The 26060-nt window shown below is 45.5% G+C and overlaps 1 protein-coding gene and 1 long non-coding RNA gene across 4 annotated transcripts in view; both read left to right on the top strand.

The window, feature by feature from the left end:
• SSH2 (slingshot protein phosphatase 2) overlaps window positions 1–26060 on the top strand; it is a 106209-nt gene that overhangs the window by 32462 nt on the left and 47687 nt on the right. Inside the window, exons 2-3 of one of the 3 annotated variants that reach the window (XM_068910583.1) lie at window positions 3531–3574; window positions 8272–8326. In XM_068910583.1, coding sequence (XP_068766684.1) covers window positions 8307–8326 — 20 coding nt within the window. In that variant the 5' untranslated portion in view covers window positions 3531–3574; window positions 8272–8306. Of the gene's footprint in view, window positions 1–3530; window positions 3575–8271; window positions 8327–15611; window positions 15736–26060 lie in introns of those variants that run through there. The other 2 variants (XM_068910579.1, XM_068910581.1) reach the window with 2 other exon arrangements.
• LOC138061330 (uncharacterized) lies at window positions 19122–24523 on the top strand. Its single transcript, XR_011134966.1, has 2 exons — window positions 19122–22388; window positions 23955–24523. It is a non-coding gene; the product is annotated as an uncharacterized lncRNA (long non-coding RNA).

Below are 26060 nucleotides of genomic sequence, written 5' to 3'. Positions count from 1 at the left end.
TCATCAGGTCATGCAACCCAAAGTGATGGAATGGGGCTGGTGACTGGGCAAAGCTAGTGATGGTAACTGTAATACTAGTATCTGTCTTGGTTTAATGGAGCTCTGTTGCCAATTGCAACAGAGGGGCCTTTGCTCTCAAAAGCAAGGGCAATGGACACTGTCCCCTCTAGCACAGCCTGGGGTATGTTTAACTGCATGTTAAACCTTTTTGCTGCGACGGGTGGCACTGAGGAGGTGGATTTCTGCTTAGTGAGCTGTCGTTGAGCTCAGGTTGGGCTGTGCTGCGTGACACAACGATGACGCTGACTGCCTGGCCAAGAGGTCCACAGTGTGGTCTTGGGGTTCAGAGCCTTCCTCTTCACCGTGGTATTTTCCACCCCAACCCCCTGGGAAGCACCTGCACTTTCCAGTACTGGAGTGCCAACTGAATATACCCGCTCTTTGGGGAAGTGCTGGTGGCTACGATCACAAGTAATGCATTTAGGGGAAGGGGAGCAAGGCAAGAAGGTACGTGAAGCGTTTTGGACTGAATCAGACTTTCTTTGCCCATTCTAGAAATGCAGGTACTTACTGCTTTCATGCATTTAAGATAGTTAGGCACTAGCAAACTGTTTGGAAGTGCTCGGTGCCTTACTTTATCAAACTTAAAATGCTGCATAGTTAAGGTCTTATTACCACCTGTCAAGCCAAAATAGGACAAATACAAAGGGAGTGGCGTGGCCTGTTGAGTAGCTACTGCCTCTAAGGTGTTAAGCAACACAGTCAAAATGCAAGGAGACTTTAACTGCCCTTGGATCACAGATTAGCAGGACAGCTGTCCAGTGTCTGGAGCTGCAGACAACAGTCTGGTCCAGATACAGCCTGAGCCAGTGTGGTTATTGCAAAAGCTTGAATAATGGAAAGTGACTCTACTCCATTGGATTCCTTCTTTAGCAAGGCCAATCTTGGGTCTGTAGTCCATTGCATCCAGGAGCGTCCTGCCAGCCAGTGTACACAGCTGGCCAAGCGCTGACGCTTCTCAGAAACAAGGGCTTGGCTCCCTGGAGTGAAAGAGCTCTGCTGTTGCTCCTCAGATGACCGCTCTTCATCTGCGTGCTTCATCCCTTCTGAATGACACTGTGCCTTGTTCTCCTTTAACTGTGGAATTCATTGGGGCTTTCAGTTTGAAGGAGACAGGAATGCCTGCTTCCTTATCAAGTTGCTGAAATGCTGAGCTAATTCTAAGGTATGATGAGTGGAAGGTATTCCTGCCAGCTCTTGCTTGTTGTAGATGGTCTGCAGGTTTTTGCTTGAATTTGTGGTTGCAGGTGGCTCCAGGGCACTACATCATGGTCTTGTTCTAGTTTCTTAGAAATAAACACCAGCAGTAAGCATACGTTTTTCCAGATATCATCATATCGTGTAGATTCAGATCCTTTAAATATGAGATACTGACATAGACTATCCAGCAGGAGCATCTGCATGTCACTATATTTGTTAAAAAATGAACTGAATGTGAGCTTTGCATGCAAGAAGCACAAATAGCATAGTTCAAAAGACTTTCAGGAAGCGGCATCTGTTTATACAGTTATCTTATGGAAACTTAACTTTTCCACTCCTCCCCTTTTCTGAGCCTGATGCTTAAACATGTTAGGCTCTGTATATTTTGCAAGTGTGTCTATTCCAGAATTTCTCCCTCTCCTGTTGCTTCGTTTCCTCTCCTGCCCCTGGGTGGCAGGTGTGTTTGTGCCCTCTCTGGTGGGGCTGAGCAAGAGGCCTCGGGACGCCTAGTTCCTCTCTTCCTTTTTTCCACCAACTCTGTTTAGAATTGACGCTTGTCTTGTTTCCCATCCTTCCCCTAGCCCATGAAATCTCTCATCCACCTTTTCTTGGTTTTGCTCGGTGCGTCAGGGTATGTAATCACAGAAAACAGCATGTGCATGACAGGGTATCTTCAAAATTGCTCAGCTGAGGAAAGCTGAAGAGGAAGTGAAGGATGGTTTCCCTTCTGACCAGAGCTGTACAATCTCCCCTAGAGGTTTTCATGGAAGAACTTTATTAGAATCTATTGCAAAGGTAGTTGAACAAAGCGTGCTGACAGGATGCTATTGAAAACGGCCTCTTTAACTTCATTATTGTGTGAAACGTGGTCGCTCTCTGCTGACATTTTGTCTTCAGAATTTAAGCTATCCTTTAGGCATTCGCAGAAAAGCAACTGGAGACTCTTTTCCCTTTCTTTCCTGTTTCAGAAGCACAGTGGAAGTGCATCATCTTGTGTCGGTCCTTAGGAGTGTGTTATAAACTGATCGTCAAGTTCAGGAGCAATGCACAGCCACAGAATATAATAGTTCACTGTATCATTGCCATGATATGAAGTTTGCCTAGATTTTCACTCATGAAAGGTCTGTGTTCATCTTAAAGGATGATGGAAGGGGCAATTTAAAAAAGGAGAGAAATGGAGTAGCTGTTCTTATACTGGGGCTCTGTAAAAAAAACTGGGTAGCAAAGAAGAATTCTGTAACCAGTTAAAAAATAGACATTTCAGAGAATTAAGTGCCCACTACATGACTTGATTAGTAAACTGTTAGCACCCCTGTTGTCATAGCAGCTGAGGTCTCTTGCAACCACATTCCTGCCAGTTTAACTGTGACTTGAAAAATGACTGAGACATAGCATGAGGCCATGCTCACGCCTTGCTTTTTCCTTTGGGTCAGCTCTGTGCACCTCCTGCTCTCCCTGGAGATGTGCCCTTCCGCAGGAGGGACGCCCAAAGCAATCTAGACACAAAACTGTCTGTTCGCTTCCTCTGCCACTGTGTGCTGAACACTGGCCTTCCTGGGATACCCCCACACTGACTGAACACTTGGTATGTTTTAAAATGTGTTGGTTCCTACAGACCTACAGAAATATGTCATTAGATTTTCACTGATAAAATGGATCCTACATCCCATTTCTAGCCCATTGCCTGGTAATACATATGTAAATGTACTGTGAAGTGGAATTAATTGCTCCAGATCTCTCTGCTGAATTATTGCTTTGGGCTTTAATAGGTAAGCCTAGTAAAATTCCATAGCACATTAGAGATTGTGCCTAATAATTTTGCATCTAAAGCAGTAGCATGTCAATCTTCCAGTTCCTAGTCTATCTGCATTCACTCAGGCCCCTTTGGCAGGCTTATTACTTGCTGTTTTTGTGGATTCTTCAATTTGATCGCTGACACTGGAATATGAATGAATATAATGTAGAAGATAATAAGTTTCTTTGCCAAGAAGTAAGCTAAGTATTTGGCTCTTGGCCTCTCTTGTTTGGCAGGGTCATTGGAAGGCCATGCAAAAGCATGTTAAATCCTGCAGTGGCAAAAATTCTTAAAGGGTTTTGAGAGAACATGAAATGGCAGCGAAGTGGAAGGTGAGTTCCTGTGCAGTGACGACTACAAGAGAAAGCAGTGAGAGTTTCCCTTTGCAGTTCACTGGTTTGACTGTAGAAGACAAAAGTCTTTGGATTCTGGATATATTAAAGCATATTAACTTTTTTCTCCTCTATATACACAGGAGGCAGACAGTGGAGAAGAAGAATGCCGGTCCCAGCCCAGAAGGTAAGAGTATGATTTGAGGCTTGTGGGATGCTTTCCTTAGTGAAATGTCTCTCAGTTGTAGTGTTTGGTTTTTTTGTGCTGTTTTTTCTTTTTCTTTTTTTTTTTTTTTTAATCCCCCGAAGCGTGCATCATTTCTACCTATTGCTAATCTTACAGAATTGTCTCATCTTGACTTTACTGAAAAATTAATCTGCATAACCATGATGTAGGTGGTGCCCCAGTAAAGGGGTTGCTGCAGCAGGCAGAAGGCAACAGGGTAAAAAGTCTGGTCATACACGCACACACACAAAGGGTGGGGATCAGTTCTAAAAGATGTCAGGAAATGTCCTCCTCAAATTGCTGCTTATGTCCAAGAGATGGTGTCTCACCTGGGGCCGTGTTCTAAATAAGATGGTGATACTCCACTTCTCTGCATGTGGAGACTTTGCTTATGCCTCAGGAACAAATCCTGGTTGTTTTATTCCTTAGCTTCCATTTATGTTGTGTGCCACTTCTCAGGATTTGAGCCATCATCAGAACAGCTCTGAGTGAAATAGCTGTATTAGTAAACTTTTGCTCTATGGTCAAAAGATCTTCCTGGTGCCATCATGATCTGATTTGCATTATCTTAGCTAGCAGGTTGAGTACAGGAGAGACTTTAGCAATGCTGGTCATCCTCTAGCTGTGTTTCTTCATCTGGTTATGTCCTCCTGTGCATCTTTGGCATTTGTGAGAAGTTGTATTTCTAGAAGCTGAAGTACAGGGTGACCATAGGCCATAAGGGCATCTGTGGCTTAAAATAGCACGTTCACTGGGTATGTAGATATTCATTGCTGAACGCTACTGCCTAATAGAATTTCTGCTCCGAGGACAGAAGACTGAGAATCCGCAAGATGTTTTTTTTTTCTTTTTTTTTTTGGGATTGTTTTGGATAGAGTTGTTCATTCATGTAAAGTTTCATTTGCTTCAGGAAAAACTCTTTTCTGGCATATACTTATCCATTTAAAGGAAAAAAAAATCAAAACTCAGCTGATTAAATGATGACAGGTACTGATGGCATTTTTATAGTGTATTCCTAGTCTTAAGGGTAGATTTCTTGAAGTCTTGAAAACTTTGTCTCCTATTCCTTAAGCCATCGAACGAATTATTTCATCTAACCTTGCTATAAACCAAACCTGTGTATATAACTAGGTAACTTCTTGAGCAGCAGGAGCACTTTCTTGGCTTAAAATGTTGCAGTCAAATTTTATGAAGGGAATAAGATCCCTTCCAGAGGGAGTAAAAGAAAAGTAAAGGTGAAATAGTTCTCCTTTTGTGAGCTCTCTGGGTGTTACAGTTCTGTATTTAATATTGTTTGTGTTGGTGGGTAATGATGGAAGCAGTAATTTCTAGCATTTGAAAGGCTCGAACAAGCCTTGGGCTTTGGTTTTAGGATCAACTTGGAGGAAGCAGCAAAAGTTGTCACGGTTGCACATTCCGATGACTTCAGCGTAGTCCTACAGTTACTGGTGTGGCTCTGGGAAGGGGACTGATCTCTTTCCTTCACTCTTCTTCCCTTTTATGATGAACTGCGAATCTCTATTTCTTCATTTTACAATTTTCATGGCTGAGAGGAAAGCTTGAAAACACAGTGCCCAAAGGCTCAAACTGAACTCGGTTAAACTCCAATTTTTAATTTCACTCTTAGCTAGCCTTCCAGCAGTCACAAGATCGACTCATGACTTGATCTTAGGATATGCAATATATTGGAAGAGGTGAGAGGTAGTTAATCGTTGTGGGCACTTAGTAGCAATTCTAGGTTTGAAATAAGCATTTTGTATGTATTTCAAATAACTTCCTGGGATAGGAAATAGCAACCTGCTGTTGATGTGGTGATCATAGCTCTGTGACTCCTGTTGCTGGGGTGAGCAACCTAAACCAAGATCCTTCTTAAGAAAAACAAGGGGGTGGGTGTAAAATGTATTTGATTAGAGTACCATAAATATTAATAGCGAAATATATAAGTCATCAACCTGAAATCTTGCTATGCAGGAGGAGCAGATGTCTGTAAACAACTTTTGATTATATCTATGCAGTCCCCAACTGGATAGCAAGTAGTGTCTATTAACAGCCCAGACAGTAGAAAGGCCTGAGTTTGGCTTTAAAAGAAAAAGTATAGTAGCAGCTGCAATATAATCCAAGTCACCCTTTCCAGCAGTTTGACATTCCTAGCTGCCTGTCTGGGCAAGGCCTGGCTGGTGATGCTCTCCTGAGGCATAATTCAGGTGACTTGGCTGTGGCTGCAGTCAGTCTTGAGGGTGGGATTTTTTGCTATTTTTAAAATTCTTCAGAAGAATAGGAGTCCGTTTGTCTCCTGAACTCAGTAAAATGCGTTTAAACCCTACCTCCAGGTAGCACTGCTTTCACCAAGTGTGTCCAAACTCAGCACATTAACAGGGCACTGTACGTGAGAGTTACGCTGTGGCTAAAAGCCTAGTGCGGTAATAACACATTAACGTTTATTAAATAGCATGTTCATGCGTAGAGATATTAATGCTGAAGTCTTGGTTGAAAAGGGTTTGGCTTAAGCTGTAGGCATAAGCACAAAGATGTGTTTGATGTCAAAAGATTTTTGCAGCGATCAGTCTTGAAGATCATCAAATGCAGCGTGCGTTTCCATCCTCTTCCTCCCTGTGCCCTTCTGCACAATCAGGTGATTGCTGTTTCAAATGAGACAAATGTTCCACGTTGGGCTAGCATATGGCTAGCAATTTTTGACTACCTTTTGTTAGGCTGCCACTGTTACCTTTTCTGTCTGAGATATGGGATGTATCAAGATGAAGGAGAACACCTGGAAAGGACAGCAGGATGTCAGCATGCATGACTAGTGCTTGTTGAGCAGAGGCTATGAAGAGGCTATGAACCAATCCAACATGTCCTCCAAAGAGGCAGGGAGAAGAGTTTCAAATATGAGCTTAAACTTGTAGATAGGTCCATCAAGAAGATCATACGGAAAATAGTTTATCTGGGCCCTGACCTGTTCATGCTCTTTAAGATGTAACACTGCAGAGCACTGTAATTGCATGGACTATCTCAATTCTCACGGAGACTTGCAGACCATGTGATAATGCTATTAAACCTAAACCTATTCTGCAGAGCAGTCAAATGACATGACAAGTCTGTGCTTGCCTCTTTGGGGTTTGCCTGCATGAAAAGCACAGTTTGGTCTGTCCACTTCCCCAGCATTGCCTGGCCCTCAAGTTCTCTCCCAGAATGTCTGCTCCTTCCTTAGATGCTGTTAAGATTGCTTCTGCTATCACTGTCCAACAGAGGATGAGGAGTTTTCTTCTTTGTGGATTAGCAGAATCCAATTAAAGCTCTTCCCCTCAAAATGGAAGGAGCTGTTGGGTGTGCAGAAAGAGTTTGCAGGTGCTCTGCATTTATCTGTGGAAGATGCTTGAAACAGCACTCTTTCTGGCAAAGTTCTTTGTACCCGCACAAAGAGGAATGGTTTGTTTTTCTGCGTGAGGGGAAATAGTTGGGCATAGTCAACGCACCTCTAACTTCTATGGAGACCTCTGTGCGTTACTGAAAACCTCAGCAGATTAGTACTCCAAATACCTGAAGCTGAGCAAATAAGTGAAAACCATCTTGGCTCCGCCACTCTTTAAGCTATTTAGAATTTTTCCTCAGATACCCTAGCCCCACTCCAAAGGAAGCCCAGGAAAGTCTCTATACCCTGCAGTAGCTGTGACCAGTCTCCTGGTCCATGGGTGAGGTCTCAGAACCCTTAATGTGGGTTCCAAGATCTTGCTCTGGAGTCTCCCATAGAGCCAGCCTGTGTCCTCTATGTCTAGCTCTTGGTTAGCAGGACTTGTATAGAGCTACTGGATGATCTATTTTTGTTATCTTCATGGTGATCTACCCATTTTCATTAGGGTTTTGGAGGCTGTTACAGCTAGCTGGCCTACTCGTTTCTGCCTGTGTCCCCAGACTTGCTGCTGCTCTAAATGGACTTTTAATGGAGTATCTGTTTTCACAATCTCTCTACATCATGATTTTGTTAGAACTTACCTAAAATGCCTGTTTATTAAGCTTTCTAAGTTGTGTTTACACCAATTGCCTATTAACGTTGCAATTTTTGTGCGCTCTTTGTACCCAAGGTTGCAAGGATTCAGCATCTTTGTTTTGCTGACGAAGGACATCTCCAGGGCCCTGGGGCAGTAGTGTTGCTGCAGTCTGCGCTGGATCTGCTGTCAGATTCTGTTAGCGGCTTTTTGGGGTTAGGTTTAAAATGGTGCCTCCATTTCCATGCTATCTGTGAAATTATCACTTGTGTGCCTTGAAACAGCACTAGCTGCTGAAATGCGGCGTTTGAGGCTGCGTGGGAACTGCTGCATGCAGAACTAATAAGCTGTATGGCCTAGCAAGGCTGCCTTAGTACTTCAGAGGAATTCTTTGAACTTTTATGGTCTGCTACTTGGTCAGACTAAAGTCGGTTTGCATAGCTAAAGCTCAGTCCCTGAGGAGCTTGTCATTGCCTTGAAGTGCTATAGAAAGCATACTTTAAATGTGGATGTTCTGTTACCTGACAATGTTTTCAAAAAGTGCTTTTTCTCCCCTCTTCAGATGTGGGGGTGAGGGGGGGTCGGGGAAAGATGTTTTAGTTTTAAGCCTATTGCAGTCTTAAGTATGCTTACCTTCTGGTTTGGTTTTTTAGTTAAAATAATTCCTTCCAGGAGTGAATTGGGAAGGACAGCAAATCAGAGCCAAGATGCCTCAAGGTTTCAAGATGTGAGTAAATACCTTTGTTTTAGGAGTGGAAGACCACAGTTTAATGCAGAAGCTTATGGTTAATAATAGTATAAAAGTTGTTTTAAGTATCTTGATAGTGAGTGTAATTTACACATGTGTTTCTTTGTATAGGACAACTACTCAGTGAATTGTAATCCTACTTTTTGGATCTTAAACTGAAACCCATTGTAGACTTCTTACTACAGGTTTTGGGTTATGGCAAATGTGTGTTAAGTACTGGAAGAGAGAGAAGAGGGGTTCTACAATATGGAATTGATGGTACTTCAAAAACCTCACTTACAGCCTGCATTGAGATGTGTGATTCTTCAGCGTCCCGTGTCTATGGCGACCTTTGAAGATATATATCATTGCCATTTGATGCTCCCTGTGGTAGGCTCCTGACACTTCTAGTTATCCTTCGTGCATATCCTGTGTTATAAGAGAGACTTCCAAAAACCACGTGCTGTGAGTTCTAACAATGAAACCTCCCTTGTGCTTCCTCTGCTTGCTGCAGCAGTAGCCAAACTGTTATTTTGTTGGTACTTGAGCTACAGCTGGATCTTCCGAGGACTGTGCAACACAGCTTAACTCGGATCCTGAATAAGAGGGAACTGTGTGTGTTGTGCAGAGGAGCTTGAGTTTATCCATGCCAGAGATTACTAAGCTCCCAGAACATGAACCTTATCTTTAAAACCTGCTTCCTGAACTCATCTTTCTATCTTTCCTTTTAGTGACAACTTAGCATCCCTGTGGCATTTACTACAGCTGCCTGTAGAGAATATAATAATGAGATAAAGAGCAGTTCTGTTAATCTGCCAGCTCTGCTAACCACCAGGAAAAGTTCTGTGGGCCACACATCACGATTCATGAGAGCAGATCTGTGGTCTTCCTTTTGAATGCCAGTTGTCTTCTCACCAAACTGTGAGCAAAGGCATAATGTATAGCACTTGTAGAAAAATCTGCATTTTTTAGATTACAGGTATCTGCAGGGCTAATTCTCTTTAAGTTCTGTCTGTGGTTGCAACATGTTCAGTCCAGTGTGCTGATTACTTACCTATGGGTCACAATACGGCGTAGATGATTTATACAGTGAGACTTGTTCCTCGCTGCTGTGAAGGATCAAACAGACGAAGGATCAAACAATAAAGGCCGTTGCATTACTAAACTACCAGGTAAACATATGCTGTAGCAGGGAGCTTGCTCAAAGCATTAAGGCTTATGAAAAGCCTGTTAGCTTCTCATTCTAAGTGTGTGAGCAGAGAAGAATGAGGAGCAAAGCAAAGACAAACTTGGAAGTAAAAGGAATGAAGTTGGTTCATATCCTTCTGCTACTGAAAGGGTCCACTCAGAAGTGAGGGAGCCCAGAACAGCTGCCCCTGTGTGCTTGTGCTCCTTCTCCAGAGGTTAGCGAAGAAGGAGCGGCTAAGCTGGAGGCGCCGTAAGGATGCCATACGTGTTTGTGTCTCCTACTGAACGCAAACCAGGTGCTTTAGGCTAGAGGAACCTAAGTGAAGGAAAGATCCTTATTGTAAATAAAAAAGGCAGGATACAAAATAGCAGTTCTGGCCACTCTCCTGTTAGAGCCCCTTGGCAAGGTTTGAAAGATAAACATGGATCAATCCTCAGTTTCCAATCTGCATGAATTTCGGGCATGTTTTGAGGAACTGGTCCAGAGTTTCTGGACCTGATGCAAAGATACCAAAGAGCTGAATGGCAACAAAAACATGTATTCAAAGAACTAGCTTCTTCAAAGCTCCTCTTGCATTCCTTGAATTATGCTTGGAAAACAGCTGTATTAAACATCATAGAAAGTGGGAGCAGGAGGAGAAGGCAGCCACGCAGGAAGACGTTTCAGCAAGGCTGTTTCTCAACGCGCTGCCCCTGTCCAACACTAGTGCTGCTTGTTAAAAGACCAGAGCAATAGTTTTAGCTTGTGTCCCTCTTCGAGGCTGCTCTGGTCCCTTCAGCGTTCTTTGCTTCTGCGTCTGTAAAACGGGTGTAGTTGAGCACTGACCTCTCTGTTTAAAGCCCTCTAAGATCTACTGATAAGTAGAGTACAACAATTGGATGTGTGGGTTTTGTGAGGAAAGGGTTTAATGAAGTGCTAATATTGCAAAATAGGTGTTGAATTCTCGACTGAGAAGCCTAATCATTGTTCAGGATGGGCAGCTGACCAAGGGGCTTTAAAAGCACGGGCTTGTTCTTTCTGCGATGCTTATCAGCCTACCCCTGCGCCTGCCTGATTCTTTGCACAAGGACTGAAAACAGAAATGCTCTTTGACAGCTTAAATAACCAAATTTAGAATGTGGCTTCCTGTTCTGACTGGTTCTTCAGGATTCAAGTAGAGTTTTGCATGCCTTCTCAGTTCTTGCCTCCCCCCTCACTTTTTTTTTTTTTTAACTAGATATGGGCTCCTTTCTAAATACTTTGTTAAATTTCCCTTACTGTGTGTAATAAAGCTGGTGTATGCAAGTGCAGCCTTGGTGAGTGGTATGCCTCTTGTTCACTGGGAAAGCTGTTTCTTGACTATACTCAGTATGTCATCCTGCCCTACGTGTATTGGCTTGTTATGACCACTACTGCTGAAATGGATTTGTTTTCCTAATAAAATGGACCAGGTAAATGCAGTTGTCTTAGTCTGGCCATGCTAAAAATGGCCAGAAGACTTTTAACAGACCAAGTTCTCCCTCTGAAGTGCAGCTCTGCAGGGGGCAGTGGTAGGACACAAGTGCAGGAGGTGCTGGCTCCTCCAGCAGTTTGATCTCCACCTGCTTACAGGTTTGCTGCTGTGATTTAAGGGTCTCCCCAGATAAGTCATCTGTTTGTGCTCTTAATCCACTCACTCATCTGCAGACTCTGTTCGTCACTGAAAGCGACGTGATTTCAGAGCAATAGGGTGAGTTAACTGACATCTCACCGGAGAAGAAGGGACATGAGATCTTTTGGCCCTCAAGAACAGCTGGAGTGTGGCACCATGTTCTTAAAGGCTGCCTCTTGAGACCCTTTCTCCCTATCAGATCTGATGCTGAGACAGCTGTCCCTGTGGGGAAAGATTGAATATAGCTGCCACAGAGAAAAACAAAGCACTCTGCCCCACCTATGCGCACGGAAATGAACTTACTACCTCTGATCTCCTTGCCTATGCCTGCATGAGACTCCAGTACTGGTCTCTGAAACCACGGTGAGCAGTGATGCTTTGTTTTTAAAATTCTGTAACCTTTCATAAATGACACCGGAAACAGCTGCTCAGCAGTAAAGAACAAACTTCCCATGTGCGCTGTAAAGGTGGCTGCACAGGCACTGCAGTAGCTCATTTGGCTATGAAGAAAGGATGTGATGGAGGGCTTTTGTTTGCCTAATGCAGCAGCTTTGGAATTTTTCCATAATCCCCTAAAAAGTTGAAGAGGATGTGGGTCTGGGTTCTGCGTTCCTCCATCTACTAACACTGATGGTAATAGTTTTAGGCCAAGTTTCCTATACGTGACGGTATCTCACTGTTCTCTCTACCTTGAACGTGACTAACGTTAAACCTGTAGAGCTTCAATAAGTTCACCCCTTCTGTGCTGGAGGAAGAGAAGAACATTCCCTCTTTTTATAGAGAGTACCTGGACTTTAGTCCAAACAGACTAAAGCTAATACCCAACCTCTCATGCCCCCTGGAGTAAGTTTCTCCAGAGGAGAAACAGCCTGCTAACAACGGTAAATTTAAATCTTCAAGAAATGAAGCAAGGTCCCTGGACCCTAGTGGGGGTCTAGGATAGTGTTACAGCAAGGGAACATCCTGAATAGGAGAAGCCATGCTCCAGTGTTAATCATCTTAGCATGTGAGCAGACACCCAGAAGCCCCCGTGGGATAGGGATTAGAGGAATATGGTGACACTGATGCTTCCGTGTGGCCTAACAAGAAGCAGCCATTCAGCCTTAAGCTGTTGATCTTGAATTGAAACGTTAGCTTGATTAATGCCCTCTTTGCATGTGGACTATGCGCGGATAAGGCTACGTGTCCTGCCGGAAGCTTGCTTTCTGCATGCATCAAATCTGTGTATGTTGATGCAAAACCTGACCACAGTGGTTCATGCATTTTTACTGATTACCAAAGAGCATCACATCTACAAGCTTCAAGCCCCATGCAGGAGACAGAATTACTCTGTTAGATCATTGTAGGATCAAAACATGTTAAAAGGCACAAGGAAAGTAAAGAAGCTGAAGTCATGGTGTAATATACCATAACTGTACAGCTTTAAGGTACAGCTATTGAGAGGAAGAGGATGATCGTATGAATAAACCATATCTTTTCAGCCTTGCTATGTCTGCTAAAAAGAACAACAAAAGCCACTACAAGCAACTTGCACATACATGTTCTCCCCTTGCCCCTAAAACTTCTCTTCAGAGCCAGCTGATGGGCAGCCCCGGGCCAGACATCCATAGCGTTCTCCATCTCAGGTTTTTCTTATGATGCTTCCGTAACTGGTTCGAGCTGCTAGAGCAGCTGGTTTGGTTAGCTTTACAAGGGTTGGTTGTGTGTGTTTGTCTTGCATGGTGTATGTAACTGTGGTTTATTAGACTATTCAGTGTTCAAAGGTTAAATGAAATCCTGCTGCCCAGCGAGTGCAGCGCTGCACTGAAAGTGCAGATACCGTGTTGTTTACTGCCGGCCTCTGCAGCAGGCAGCGTGGTGCTGCTAATCCTGTGACCTCCTGGGGAGGGCTAAATGCAGACCTAAAACTCGGATGTGTCCTGTGTCCTTTTTTTCCCCCACACTGCAAAGTGTACCTTTGTGCCCTGGGTTGGGAAGCAGTTCAGCCCCCAGACAGATTTATTTACTTCTTGTCGTACAGTGATTAATGCCTGTGCTCACATGCTCTCTTGCAGCATGGTAGTGATTTAGACTGTTACCTGTCATCGCATCAATGTCAGGCACTTCAAACTCTTCGCGTGTTTGTCCCAGCGGAGTGCACCTGCTTACGGCAAAGAGCAGTATCTTGTTGACTGTCTTGTGACCTGCTGCCTTCAGCTCCATCTTTTGGTGCAGCCGCCCAAAGCCCCTTCTTCCATGCCTGCTCCTTGCTTGTTCCTCCTGCACGCTGATAGATCAGGTTATTTGGTTGCTACTTCTGCCCGTGGCTAAACGTACCGGGTGGCTTCCACAAAGAAACAGGGTTGTTCTTGAAGTCTGGTAAAAGTGGGATGTGAAAATAATGCACACTATACAAATGAGCAGTGGGAACTGAAACGCTAGTCTGACTAACAGGTTGCCTGAAGGCAATGTCAGGCCTAGTATTTCAATCTTTATGGCAACATAAAGGGATTCAAATACCTTTTATTAGTGCAAAGCTCAATGTCTGAACCAACTTGAGATTTCCTACTTCTGCTTTTCTAAAGTCTGAAAAAGAAAAAAAGCTGGGATATTTCTGTCATTGTTTGGTCTCCTAGCATATGGAGGTGGAGCGCCAGATTGTATTAATCCAGGGCTAATTCATTTACAAATCTATTATCCATATGTCATAGGTAGCTGCTTTAGGGGTACTGCTTATAGTTAATCACTGCACTTGTTTTGAGCAGTTTGTAAGGGCGTGCTTCTGTAATGTTAGCTGCACGTAAGAAATCTGACATCTATCTGGACAATATCTTAAATGCATTTAGTCTTAAGGGCCTTATTCAAGTGTTGTGCAAGTTATTAATTAGAATGGAACAGAAGTTCTGGGTTTGTTTTTCTGTCTATGAATGTGTGGTATGTGTTACTACCAAATATGAGGTTCTTGCCAGTCTCTTGACCTCTGGAAGGATTGCGTTACCCTGTGTTTCTCTAACGTCCTGATTTTTCCATTGCTTCTTGCAACTGACTTCATTTCTGTCTAAAAAAATGTTTTTTTTATTGTTTTTTTTTTTTTTGGCACTGCAGCAAGCTGGCACTGCTTTTTTTTTTTTTTTTTTTTTTTTTTACAGCTGTGAAGAGCCATTACCAGAGATGTGCTCTTGGCTGTGTAAGATGACATTGCTTAAATTAATGCAGCTGAACCATAGTCTAGCAAAACTTGCAGAATCACAAATTCTACTCTTTGTCCTTTTCCTTATGAATCCTTGAAGTGGACTTGGTTGAGACCTTTCAGACAAGCATGCTTCTACATGCTGAAGTCTCAGAACTGAAGCACTTGCCACCTCAACGTGGGTTGTTTTTTAGGGTTTTGGGGAGGGGGGGTGTTTGTTTTTAACCTCTCTCCGCTTCTTTGCAAGTTATACTTAACAGTTAGAAATAAACCCTAGATGAAGCCAGGCACTCAAACAGTATGCTTTCTTTTGGCTTCTGGTCAAAAGATGCCTGATTGGCATCGCTGCAGAACTGCCCGTGGCAGTATTTTTTTGATGTGGGGTAGGTGTCATTAACAAGACCATGCTCCACTCCCATTCAAGCCTTATTCAATCTCCAGCTGAGTTTAAACCAAAATCCTCTCTAATGACAACTCACTTGTGCCTGTTACTGAGTCTGAGCATGGGCCATGCCCACAACACAATTTAGAATAGCATCTTATTTGTGTGTCCTTTCTCTGCTGGGCCTTCCCACATTCCTATGGGAAACGGAAGACTGAGCTAGCTTCCCGTGTTTCTTGGTTGTTTTCCCACACTCCTCGTTAAAGTCGCTCACTGTAATGGTTGGAGAATGCAGATCTGGAATAGACAACTTCTGCTTTCCGGCTGTCCTGTCTGCCGAACTGGATTAAGCAAGCTGCTCCTCCGCCCCTCTCCCCAGCGGAAAACTATAATAAGCGTGCTGTGTGCTGCTCATCTAGCACTAAATAACATCTGAATTCCCAACAGTCAGGGGCTGAGATTTGTGTGTGTTTTAAAGAACTTCCTTTCTCCCTTTGCTCCGGCGGGGCGCTGATAGCTTTGAAAGGCAGCTGCTTCTCTTCTCCTCCGGCAGCGAACGCGTTGTCACGTCTCTGACGATGGAAGTTATTGCCAAGAAATATTTCCACTGTACGTCTTCAGGAGCAAAGGTTGTTTCCTAAGCACCGGCCTTCTGCACGGTGCTTCGATGCGCTTCTTCAACCTTCCTTTCAAAGGGGGGAGGGGGGCAAAGAAGCGGGGGGGAAGTTGGAAGAAAACCAGGGTGCCGCTTGTGTGCGGGAGCGGAGCTCCGCGCCGCCACGTGCGCGCCGGGCCGGGGGCGGGGCCGGGGGCGGGGCCGGGGGCGGGGCCGGGGGGCGGACCCGCCCCGCGGCCGGGGCCGCTCCTGCGCACTGCGCCGGCGGCGGGGGGCGGCCGGGCCGGGCCGGGCCGGGCCGCGGGGCAGAGCGGCGGCGGCGGGGCTGCCGGGGCCGCTGGTCGCGCCGCGCGGCCGGGGCGCCGCGATGATCCCCTACTTCTCCGACAACGCCGTCATCTCGCAGGGCGCCATCGCCCAGCTGTGAGTACCGAGCACGCCGGGGCCGCCGCCGGCGGGTTGAGCTCCGCGCAAACTTTCCGCCGGCGCGGGACCGGCCGGGCGCCGGCGGCCAGGAGCGCAGCCGGGCGGACCCCATCCTTGCGGGGGGCTCTGCCTGCAGCTGTTTTACCTTTCCCCCTTCCCTTTTTTACTCCCAGCCCTTGATTATTTGCACTTACGGTCGCCTTTTCTCGTTCGAGATGAGACACCGTTGGTTGATTGATTCCCCCCCCCCACCCCCCGTTCATAAAAAAGGACTGGGTCACAGCGCTGCGCTTTGCTAAGCGTTGTATAGCAACGGCCCAGGGGTGGCTGAGGCTGGCCGGTCCCCTCACCGCTCTGGGGGCGCGCTGAGCACTGGCGCCGGCTCAGGACACCGCTGGCCCGGCCGGCTCCAGCCTGGCAGCGCCTTTCCCCCTGCGCTCGCAGCGAGCTGTAAGCTCCCTGTGTGCCTTGGCCTTCTCCCGGGCTTAGGGAGTAGGTTAGTCCCTCTGTTCGGTGTGCTCTTTGAGGTTATCCCAAGGTGCTAGGTGGGGACTGGGTTTTTTTGGTTTTGTCGTGCAGAGCGGGGCAGTGGGAGCAGGACTGAGACCTTAAACTCGGGGGGACCCGCAGGTCGTGAGGGAGACATCAGCTGGGGCCAGTTTTTCGTTTCTGTTAGCCTTGGACAGCTTTAAAGTGCAAACCGAGTGCCTCGGCGTCCCTTGCTAAGCCGCTTGGAAAATCAGGCTCTCCAGCTGCACGGAACCCTTTGAAATGCAGATACAAATAATCATTTAATTTGTAGACAATTAACAGCGACTATCTGAGTTGTTGTGGGGTTTGGGGGGAAGGATTAAGGAGGGAAATGGCTGCTATGGGGTGGTAGATAAAGCTTCTGCGGAGGTAGTCGCTGGAGGTCTAGACATGCTTGATATTTCTTTAAAGCAGCCAACTGCTGTTTTATCTCTTGGAAGCATCATGAAAGGCTTAAAGATAGTAGGATAAAATGCTGGTCCCACGTGAAATTGCATTCTTGTCCCAAGAAGCTCTTGCTAGAGATTGAGCTGCCTTGCATTTATGAGGTTTTTTACCAGATGGAAATAGGTCCCAGGACTCTGTGGCTTCTTTTTTTGAGCAGGAGCAATCACTGCTGTATCTGTTAACCAGTTTAGTTAAGTCTCTCTGAGCCTTTCATACTCAACCCAAAATGCTTGTAATTAGTCTTTTTTTTTTTTTTTTTCCTGCTCAGCGTTGCTTGTAAACATTGCAGCTTTCTGTGTGGCTGCTGATAATGAAGGTTTAGCAGTGATATACCTGAGGTGGTCGGCAGGACTGCAGTTTGGGTACACCTTGGGGTTTGTGAAATAGCAATAATTCTGGAATTGGGGGGGGGGGACCCAATCTACTGTAGGATGAAACATTTCCTTATGGATCAGGATGATTTTTTTTAAACCTATATTAGGTCACGCGATAGCAATTTCAGTGCTTTATAGGTGTTTGTTTTAAATACACTGCTCAAACACTTAACCCGCAGTTCAGGCTGTAGGAGAGGGATCAAAGGGAAGGGCAAGTAGCGCTGGTCTCTCTCTGCATCAGATCCTTTCCAGCCCTGCAGTGTTGTATCTAGCAGTAGTTTAAATTGCCACTTGATTGGAAGAACCACCCTTTCCTTTTCTGGAGGGAGAGATAACTCGGTTATCAGAGGGGCTTGCGCTGTCCTTTGCCTCCTGGAAGGAAAGATTAATAAGCATGAGAATGACAGAGCTTTTGGTCCACGCATAACAAGGCTCAGCGCTGGATTAATACTTCTTAATCAGGACAGTGTTGTGGCTTTCATGCTGGCATAATAAGGAGCTGTTTTTAAATTTATACTCTCAATTGGAAGTTCACAAAGGCTGATGAATATTGGATGTCCTTATTTCATCGTGATCAAAACCCAAAAATCCAGATTTTGTTGTTACACCGTGCTAAAAAGTTGTTCTCTGTGGAATGGAAAGGGCGCTGGTGACCCAAATGTTAGTTATCAGTTACTTCTGTTTCAGTGTATTCTTTGGTAGATGTATTTGGCTAATCAGCTCTGAGTTTCAGACATCAGCAGAAATTGCTCTTGTGTTGACGCTTTTAGTCGCTAACTTAGTCAGCTGGTCTGGGTCTAATTCATTTCAGGTTCACAAGGATTCAAATCAATGTCTGAGAGACTTCTGTTTATCAAAGTGCTTAAAATTGATAGCTGTAACATGTTTGAGGGAGTCCTCTTCCCACTGGACCTAACAGGACTTGTGCTGATTTGCTAGCTTTATTTTTGCGTAGGATTCAAAGTTCACTTTAGTCTAATAAACTCTACAGCAGCTGATGGGAAGATTAAAAAGAAAAATGCAAAGCTGCAGACAGCCTGCAAATACCAAAGAATTTTTAACAGAAGAAACCTGTAGGAATTGCCATGGGTCAGTTCTTTGCTTCCTGCCTGCGATCACTTCCTCTTTCTTTTGCCAAGTTTGAGGTATCTAATTCATTGTTGTGCCCCTGAAGTGTTTTTTCTGTGTCCCTGACATAATGCAGTTCTTCACTGCCAGATTCCCCTGTCACTCGGCTTCCTCTTTATCTTGGTAGCAAAGAAGGATGATCCCGTGGTCAGAGCTCTCGCTTGGGATTTGGGAAGACCCAGCTCTCACTCCCTGCTGCAGCACATCCGTCCTGTGCCTTCCTGGCCAAGTCTCGCCAGGCCAGTGCTCAGCAAGTGAGCGCTGCCTAAAGATGCAGATGGGATACCTAACTTTTCTTTCACGCTTAAGAATTAATCACTGACTTTGGTGCCTGTGTTGCCCTGGTATTCTTCTGCATGTTTTGGTGTCTAAATGTTTTTGCCTCTGCCTCAGCTTCCGTTCTGCAAAGCGGTGATGCGAGCGCTCCCTCGGCTCATGTTGGGCACATGTTAAGACACTCCAGTATTGTTTACTACTTTATTTTCTGATACTTTTGGAGCCAGATGGGTCTAAAAATATGAATATGCTTGCTACTTTCCGTGGTTCTCTTACTTGCTTCATACCAGTCCGTTTCCTACTATAAAACGTTAGCTGATGGCTTTTGTAATACGAATTTTGAACTTTGGAGAAAAAAGAAGCGGATAGAATTGATAGTTTCTTCAGGGTGTCATGGGTGTATCTTGGAACTCTTTAAAAAAGACAGACGTAAAACCCATGATTTAAACAGAATTATTTTCAGCAAAGGGTTAAAGGTAGGCACAAAATGTTCGTGCAGAGTTAGCCTTGCAGCCTGTTGCTCTCTCACATAATCAACTTTCTTGTAAGTGACAACCCTTTTTCATTATAGTGTGGAGAAATACCATTTTACAGCGTAAGAGGAAGTTACAGACCGTGCAGGTAAGCACAAACAGTACACTACATTGCATCACCAGGTAATTCAGACTCAGTGTGCTGACTTCTCCTTCCCGCAGTGTGTCTTCAGGCTCAGTCTACGTTTTGGCCTTTGTCCCCCCTATTATTTAACGTTATCTTCTAGGTTGTGTGGCCCTGGCCTTTATACTAGAAAATTTCACGGCAGTCTAATTTTAAGGTATTCCATGTGCCAAGTCAGGAACTTAGGTAGGTGTGCGTTGCCATTGTTTGGAGAGCTGCTTACTTATTTGTTCCTTGTACGGGAAGACTTGCAAGCTTTTTATCCGCTTGCAATGCTACTGCTGCTGAAAACCCTTGACCGTTCAGCAATTAGACTGCGATCCTCCAAGCAGTGTGTTATTGGAAATCTTTAATTGCCTCTGTACCGTCACAAGTATTGTATCGCTGCAAGTGTTTTACCATTGTGTTGTGACACGGTGATGATTAAGACTTGAGGAGATGCTTGGAAACGGCCACTTAAAAGACAGGAAGATGAGCAGAGAGGTTCCAGTTACCCGCTTTCAACTCCAGCTCAATCTGTTTTATGACTAAGGGTTGTTCTAGTTTGAGGTGCTTGAAATATGAAAATAGGTTGATCCGCTCTTTTTGTCCTGTAGAAGCTTGCAGGATCAGTGGGGACTTCAGCAGAGGTGTCTTCCAAGTGGTGTGTCGTGTGCTGGGGCTTGTGCGATTGTGAAAGGGTCTTGCAGTCCATCCAGGGCGCGATACAAGTGTGCCGTCAGGCAGCACTACCCGGTGCGGAGGCGAACCTGACCCCATGCCCTTCCTGCCAGCCTTCGTGCAGGCGAGCTCCACGCACAAGTGTGTCAGACCCGGCTTCCTGTTGACTGAGTGGAGTTGCGGTTTTTTTTTTTTCTTATCTTTCTTATTTCTTCACCGATTCCGATAACACAAATGCAATGCATAAAAGGCCTCTTACTACCAACCAATTATTAAAAATGCCATGCAAATAAGCTGTGGCAATTGGGAGAAAAAGGAGTGCGCTTGTGTGCTGCAAAGTTGATCATTAACTGGACTAGGGCTGTATTGTTCATAACTACTTTTCCTGTTTGGTTTTTCCTTTTATTCCCCTGGAAGCTATGGGTATTTGTCTCACTGATCCTTCCTGGTGGGGGGTTGGAAGAGGGACAGAGATGGTTATCGGATATAAAATCAAAACGTGAGCAGCAAACTCGTGTTTCCAGGGCAGCCCTCCCCCTAGTTCTTGAGCAGCGTGTTTTAGTTCGGGAGCCCATAGCGCCGGGCTGCCGAGTTCACGTTTTAAAGGGTCGCGAGTGATACAGGTTGCCTCTGAGGCTCTTGTGTTTTCTCGAGACTTCTGCAGATGTTTCTGTCCCTGGAAATGCTGCCGTTCCTGCAAGGACTACAAAGCCGAAGGACTGCAAGGAAGGAGATTATCAGCAGAAAGGACGCTTTGGGGCCAGTGAATAGTTAGGCTGTCTGGGATTTTTTTGCAGGACTGTGCTTCCGTGTACCTTTATCAGGGAGCCTCTGGCTAAAATATTACCTTACTGTTTTTAAAACAACTTCAAGCTAACTTTTTCGACGTGCTGCTTCTAAGTAGTGTTAGTGGGGTCAGAGAGAGTTTAAAATTCTGTATCCTACTCTGCAATAGGCTCTGAAAGAGTTGCTGGCTCCTCCACATCAGTCTGGCAAACGGCATTTAAATTATTAGCCCATATGGGCTTAAAACTAGTTCAGCAAATATTTTTTCTGCAGTGTAATAGGTGAAATGTGTACAAAGCAAATCTGGAACTTGAGTTTTCAACTATGCTGTTTTGTAGCTGCTAGCCAAAGACTCCGTTTCCACAGCACATGGGGTAAAATGCATTGCTGTCCTTAATTTTGAATATTTGTGCTTTTGCTGAAGTAGCCAAAAGGCACCTCTGTGCCTTGCGTATGCATGTGTCATAGCTTTGATGCAGCAACTTGGAAAATAACTGGAGGCTGGAAATAGTTGTTCTCCAGGCACCTATTCCTGCGTTGTGCAGGATTAACAACGTGGTTTGTGACGGAGAGAAGCCTCCTGGCTCCGGGGCGTCAAGCAACCTGCTTGAAGGTTGAAGCTTGAGGGAAGCTGGGGAAAAGCAAAACCTGTATGGGTGCACTGCAAAATTAAGCTGTGCCCTAGGGTTTCTCTACGGCCGGAGGTAATGAAGAAATTGAGCCTGTGCAATCTCAGTGTAGGGACTGCACTTCTTGGTATTGGCAGCTTTTCAAATTTGGGCATTTTTAGGTGTATTGAGGCCACAGGCCTGTTCAGTGTATTTTCCTATTTATCCCATACTTATCGGGCCCTCAGCAACATTGTATTCGACCATTTGGGACTTTGGGTTTATTTATAATAAGCCATTTAAGAAGTATGCTTTTTCTCAAAACACTTTTGTTACGAACAGGCCAAATCCCTGGAGTGCAGGACCATAACCTAGTTAGTCCTTTCTCTTAAACAAATGATCTTTGTCGCTTAGTAGTGGAGTCCTTAGTTTGTTCAAACGCTTCCCACAGTGGCTTAATGAAGTCCACATCGTCCCATTAGCGGGTGCTTACTTCTGTCTTTAATCTCCTCAATAACTCCTCCTTTCTGGGTTTTGTTTTTTTACACTGCTAAATTTCAGGCTTTTTATTGGAAAGGTGGAGATTTACTGCATCTGAATTTCGCAGCGAGGCTCCCATGGAGTTGCAGGGACAAATCAGAGTAAGTTCCTCCTCTGGTCCCGCGCTGCCCCAGCGTGCCCTGGTGCCCCACGGCTCCGGCACTTGCAGAGGACTGCTGCAATGAGTTGAGCTTGGAATTGCTGCCTGCCTGCCAGAGTGCCAGCGGCTGAGGAGCCGTCCATCTGCTCCACGTTTGCAACACCCCTTATTTAAATATTGCTCTGATATCATGTATGATGAACTCCTGTATTTCCTGTCTTCCCCCATTTCTTTGTCCTCCACAGTGAGGAGAGCAAGCTTGCTTGTCTGAGCCTCTTGTCACCTTGCAAGCTCACAGTTCTTACAACAGGTTGCTGTGGAGCGTGTTGTTACCAGGATTTTGGCTGAACCGTTGGTTAGCTCGCAGGGACCGTGGGCCTTGTCTGCAGGTGGATCGGCGTGGGTGGTGTCGGGCTAAGGACCTTGCTGGCATCTCGGGACTGATGTGAGACTCTGAAGGGCAGATGGGACCGGAGGAGATCCTTTCAATTAGCAAATGAGAAATGACCTTGATGAGCGGAAAATTCATTTGCACAAAGTTAGGTAGGAATGGTTTTACCCTCTGTCCTCTAAAAATTAGGGTTTTTTGCCAGCTTTCTTGAACTAGATACTGGATTAAAATGAGCCTGGTGTTGCAGGGTTGGTTTGTTTGTTTTTTAAGCTCCCTGAACTGGTGGTCCGTGAAGAGATTGTCACTGGCTTTTTTTGCCTTTGTTGTTGTTTTTTTCCTTTATTTGCTCTGAAGAAGTGGAGAAATCCAAAAACAAACGGAAAGTGGAACAGCTGTGTTCTTCTGTGTCTCTCAAAGACCGAAAGCCAGTTAGTCTAAATAAAAACAAATAATTTGTCAGCACCATTTCTAGCCCTCCTATTGTTTTACTCTGATGGGAAAGTTGTAAGAAAGCAAACTGAGGGATATCGATGTGCTTGTTAACAAGCCGGGGCGACGAGCGTGGAACAAACATCCGTCCCAGGGTTACGTAAGGGGATGTGCAGCCTGTGCACGCGAGCGTGCTGCTCTGTGTTGCTAAACTGTCCCTCTAAACGTCAGCGCTGTTAAGGAAGCCCGGGAGACTGCGCTTCAGAGAGCGGTGGCCCTTTGGCGGGGACGGGGGAGATAGGGCAGGCTGTCACTGCGTTTCCCAAACCTGTGCAAGACCTTGACCAGCTGTGATGATGCTGTCTTTCGTGTCCTTCATTTCTCCTAGTACATCACAAAATGTTTCATGAGAGTCTCTCTAGCTTCAAATTAAGCAAATACCTATTAAGAGCCTTTTTTTTTTTTTTTAACCTATTTAAGAGCCTCTTTCCTGAAGCACACCGTGTCCCTGTTAGCGACTTCTCTGGGTCTGTGGTATGCAGCAATGTTTAGTATTCCAGTGATCTCTCCGCTTTTAACGTGTGGTTTTAAATGGGTTTGGGTGTTTTTAGGAAATAGGACAGACCTGAGTTAAGAACTGCTGAAAATTGACTGCCAAACTGCTTGAAGTGCTAATTCTGATAAAATTTAGCACCTGAATTTCACAGGGATAAACACATCTGGAATGTCTGCTCTGCGGAGTTCAAGCACTCTTGTAAAATAAAACTTTAAGTGTTTCCTATCTGAGACCTAGTCAGCTAAACTTTGCAGGGCTTTTTTGTTGAGTTAGAAACTCCTTAAAATGCATCATCTGTAAGTTAAGTGCTGACGTCCCCTTTAGCCAGGAGGCGCGTTAAGGTACCAAAAGCGTACGTTAGCTTGGGGCTGTTCTGAGGAATCACAAATGCAGAACTAGAACGTTGCTTAAAGATGATCCGTGTTACTGTGTTTCCCTTTATTTACTTTTTTGTGGGCAGATGTCATGAAGTGTGAATGGTTCAAGTACTACTGCTTTTATTGGAGATTCCCAAGTATCTATATAAAAACACTGGAAAGCTTAGGAGCTTGCGGCAGTTTGCTCATCTGCTCTTTAGAGATCCCCCAGCCCCCCTTGCCTCCTGGCCTGCCTTTAGTTTCAGGAGCAGCCTCCGCTGAAGCGCTGAAATGCAGCGGTGATGTTAGACACCCCACAGTCTGTCAGCTTCCGCTTAAAATGATATGCGATGAGTGATTAATGGAAATTATTTCAGGAATAAAGGACTCCTGGTAAGCTGATCCCTATTCAGGCAGCCAAAAGAAAAGAAAAGTCGGTCGTCTCCAGGAAGAGCTTGCTGTATCGGTCTGGGGGAAGAGTTGGATTGGAGGGTGATGCTGAGTCTGCATTTTGAAGTGCATCATAATTATATCTCATGATCTGATTTGGAGAGCTTTTCCTGATGTCGCTGAAGACTGATTGTCACTTACGCCAGCAAAATACTGGAGTGCGCTTCGTTACTGGTGCAGCCGTGAGTTCTGCCGGGGCGGTTGTGCCGCACCGGGGAGGGCCCCGGCTCTGAGCGTCACGAGACAAGGCAGCGTGTCACCTGTCCGGGGAGGGGGAGCATATTGGTTTTAAAGACTTGAATTAACCCGATGCAAAGTATTCACTACAGAAATGTTGGATCACTCTAACCGAAAGTGATGGTCTGTTTCTTCTTCTTCCGTTTGCAGCTTTAAATAGAATATGTACATTTGTATTAACCTTGGTGTTGCCTTGGATTGAAGGAAAGACACAGAATCCATGAAACTATTTCAACTATAAAATGTTTCTGATCCTCTGTCTTTGATGTTTTGTCTCTGCTAATTAATTCGAACTTCAAGGTACCGTTTACAGCCACATTAAAGTTTGTTTCCTTTAATGGTGGCTCTGGTCTTCCATAAAATGAAGTCACCTGCACGTTTGCAAAGCTGGGTACCCAGGTACCTCCTGGGTCAGCCTGGGAGGCGAAGAGATGGGCAGCCCGGCTACAGGCGTGTCAGCCCAACACGTAAAGCTCTGTGTGACTTCCAATTTCAAATCAAAAGCTATTGAAAGAAAGCTGGCAGGTGGCTGGTCTCTGAAACTGTTCGCAAGCTATCTCACACTGTTGGCTATCAATAACTGTCCCCTTTGCTAATCTAAAGGGATGGTAAGTTTTCTGTTCCTGCTGGAGCCTGTCATGCAGGGATCGAATAGCCCTTGTGCATGTGGAGAATGCAGTACTAGTATGAGGAAAATTAAAAGTGCTGAGTACTGCAAAAGTTAAAATACTGAACAAATAGCTTCCTTCTATTTTACGAATCAAATGCAACAGCCTCTTGATGTTTTTTGATGCTTTTGGTAAACAAGCATCTGCTTCTCTTTAGCACAGAGGAAAGGCTTATTATTCAGCATTGATTCCTTTGTGCGGAGACAGACTGATCCTTGTTTTGGTGTTCTATTTACAGGGCTCCGTTAATGTATTTACTAAGTATAGGCTGCCAGGCTGCTTCCACAACATCGTTCCTCCGTCCTGGCCCCTGCTCCCAGCATCGCGGGCGCTTACAGACCCGAGTCTGGCTGTGCTGGTTCCCTCTGCCATTGCCCACAGCAGCAGCAAGGGACCTTTTGAGTAGCCCTTACTCTGAGCAGCGCCCTCCCAGCCCTCGCGGCGGCGGGGCTGTAAGCCTCGTGGCCTCTCGCGTTGACACAGGTTGAGCTCGTCTCTACCCTCTGCTGAGACAGAAGGGTGGCAAGGACAGCACAGAGACAAAAGTAGGCACTCTGTGTCCGCACTGGCCGCGGGCAGAGCTTACGCAAGCTTCTGCCTTAGCTCCAGAACTTCCCCAAAGCCACGGCTGATTTCTCATCATACCCCTTCCCGCACCCAGAGTTCACACTGGGGGTTTTGCCTTGCTGGTGTCTTGCAGCTCTCGGTGGTGCTGCCTAGGGCATGAGGATGCCTGTTCAAGCTGCCTGTGCCAGAGCTGTGGCCGTTTCCAAGGCTGCGAGGCTGGGACTGTGCCCCACCATGTCTGGGGCTGTTGGGGATGGTGTGAAATGGCGTTGGGGATGGTGCGGGATGGTTTGGGGATGCACGGGGCACTCTGTCTTGGGGGGCTGCCAAGGTCCATGCGAGCTCCTGCTCAGACCTTCCCCTCCACGGGCGAGACCGCCAGCCCTGGCAGCGATTCAGGCGAGTCAGTGGTCTCCTTCCATCTTGGAAGTGCTGGGCATATTTGGTCTAAATATAGATGCCCCTGGACTCTGCTGATACAGGGAGGGACAGTATGTTGACCTCAGCATGTCTCATTTGACTTCTGTTACAGTAATACTTAACGCTGGGGGGTCCTTTTTG

Source organism: Struthio camelus, chromosome 16 (assembly GCF_040807025.1).
Source record: "Struthio camelus isolate bStrCam1 chromosome 16, bStrCam1.hap1, whole genome shotgun sequence".
Classification (NCBI taxonomy): Eukaryota; Metazoa; Chordata; class Aves; order Struthioniformes; family Struthionidae; genus Struthio; species Struthio camelus.
Note: the sequence above shows the minus strand (reverse complement) of the source record. Positions and strands in the feature narration are given on the sequence as shown.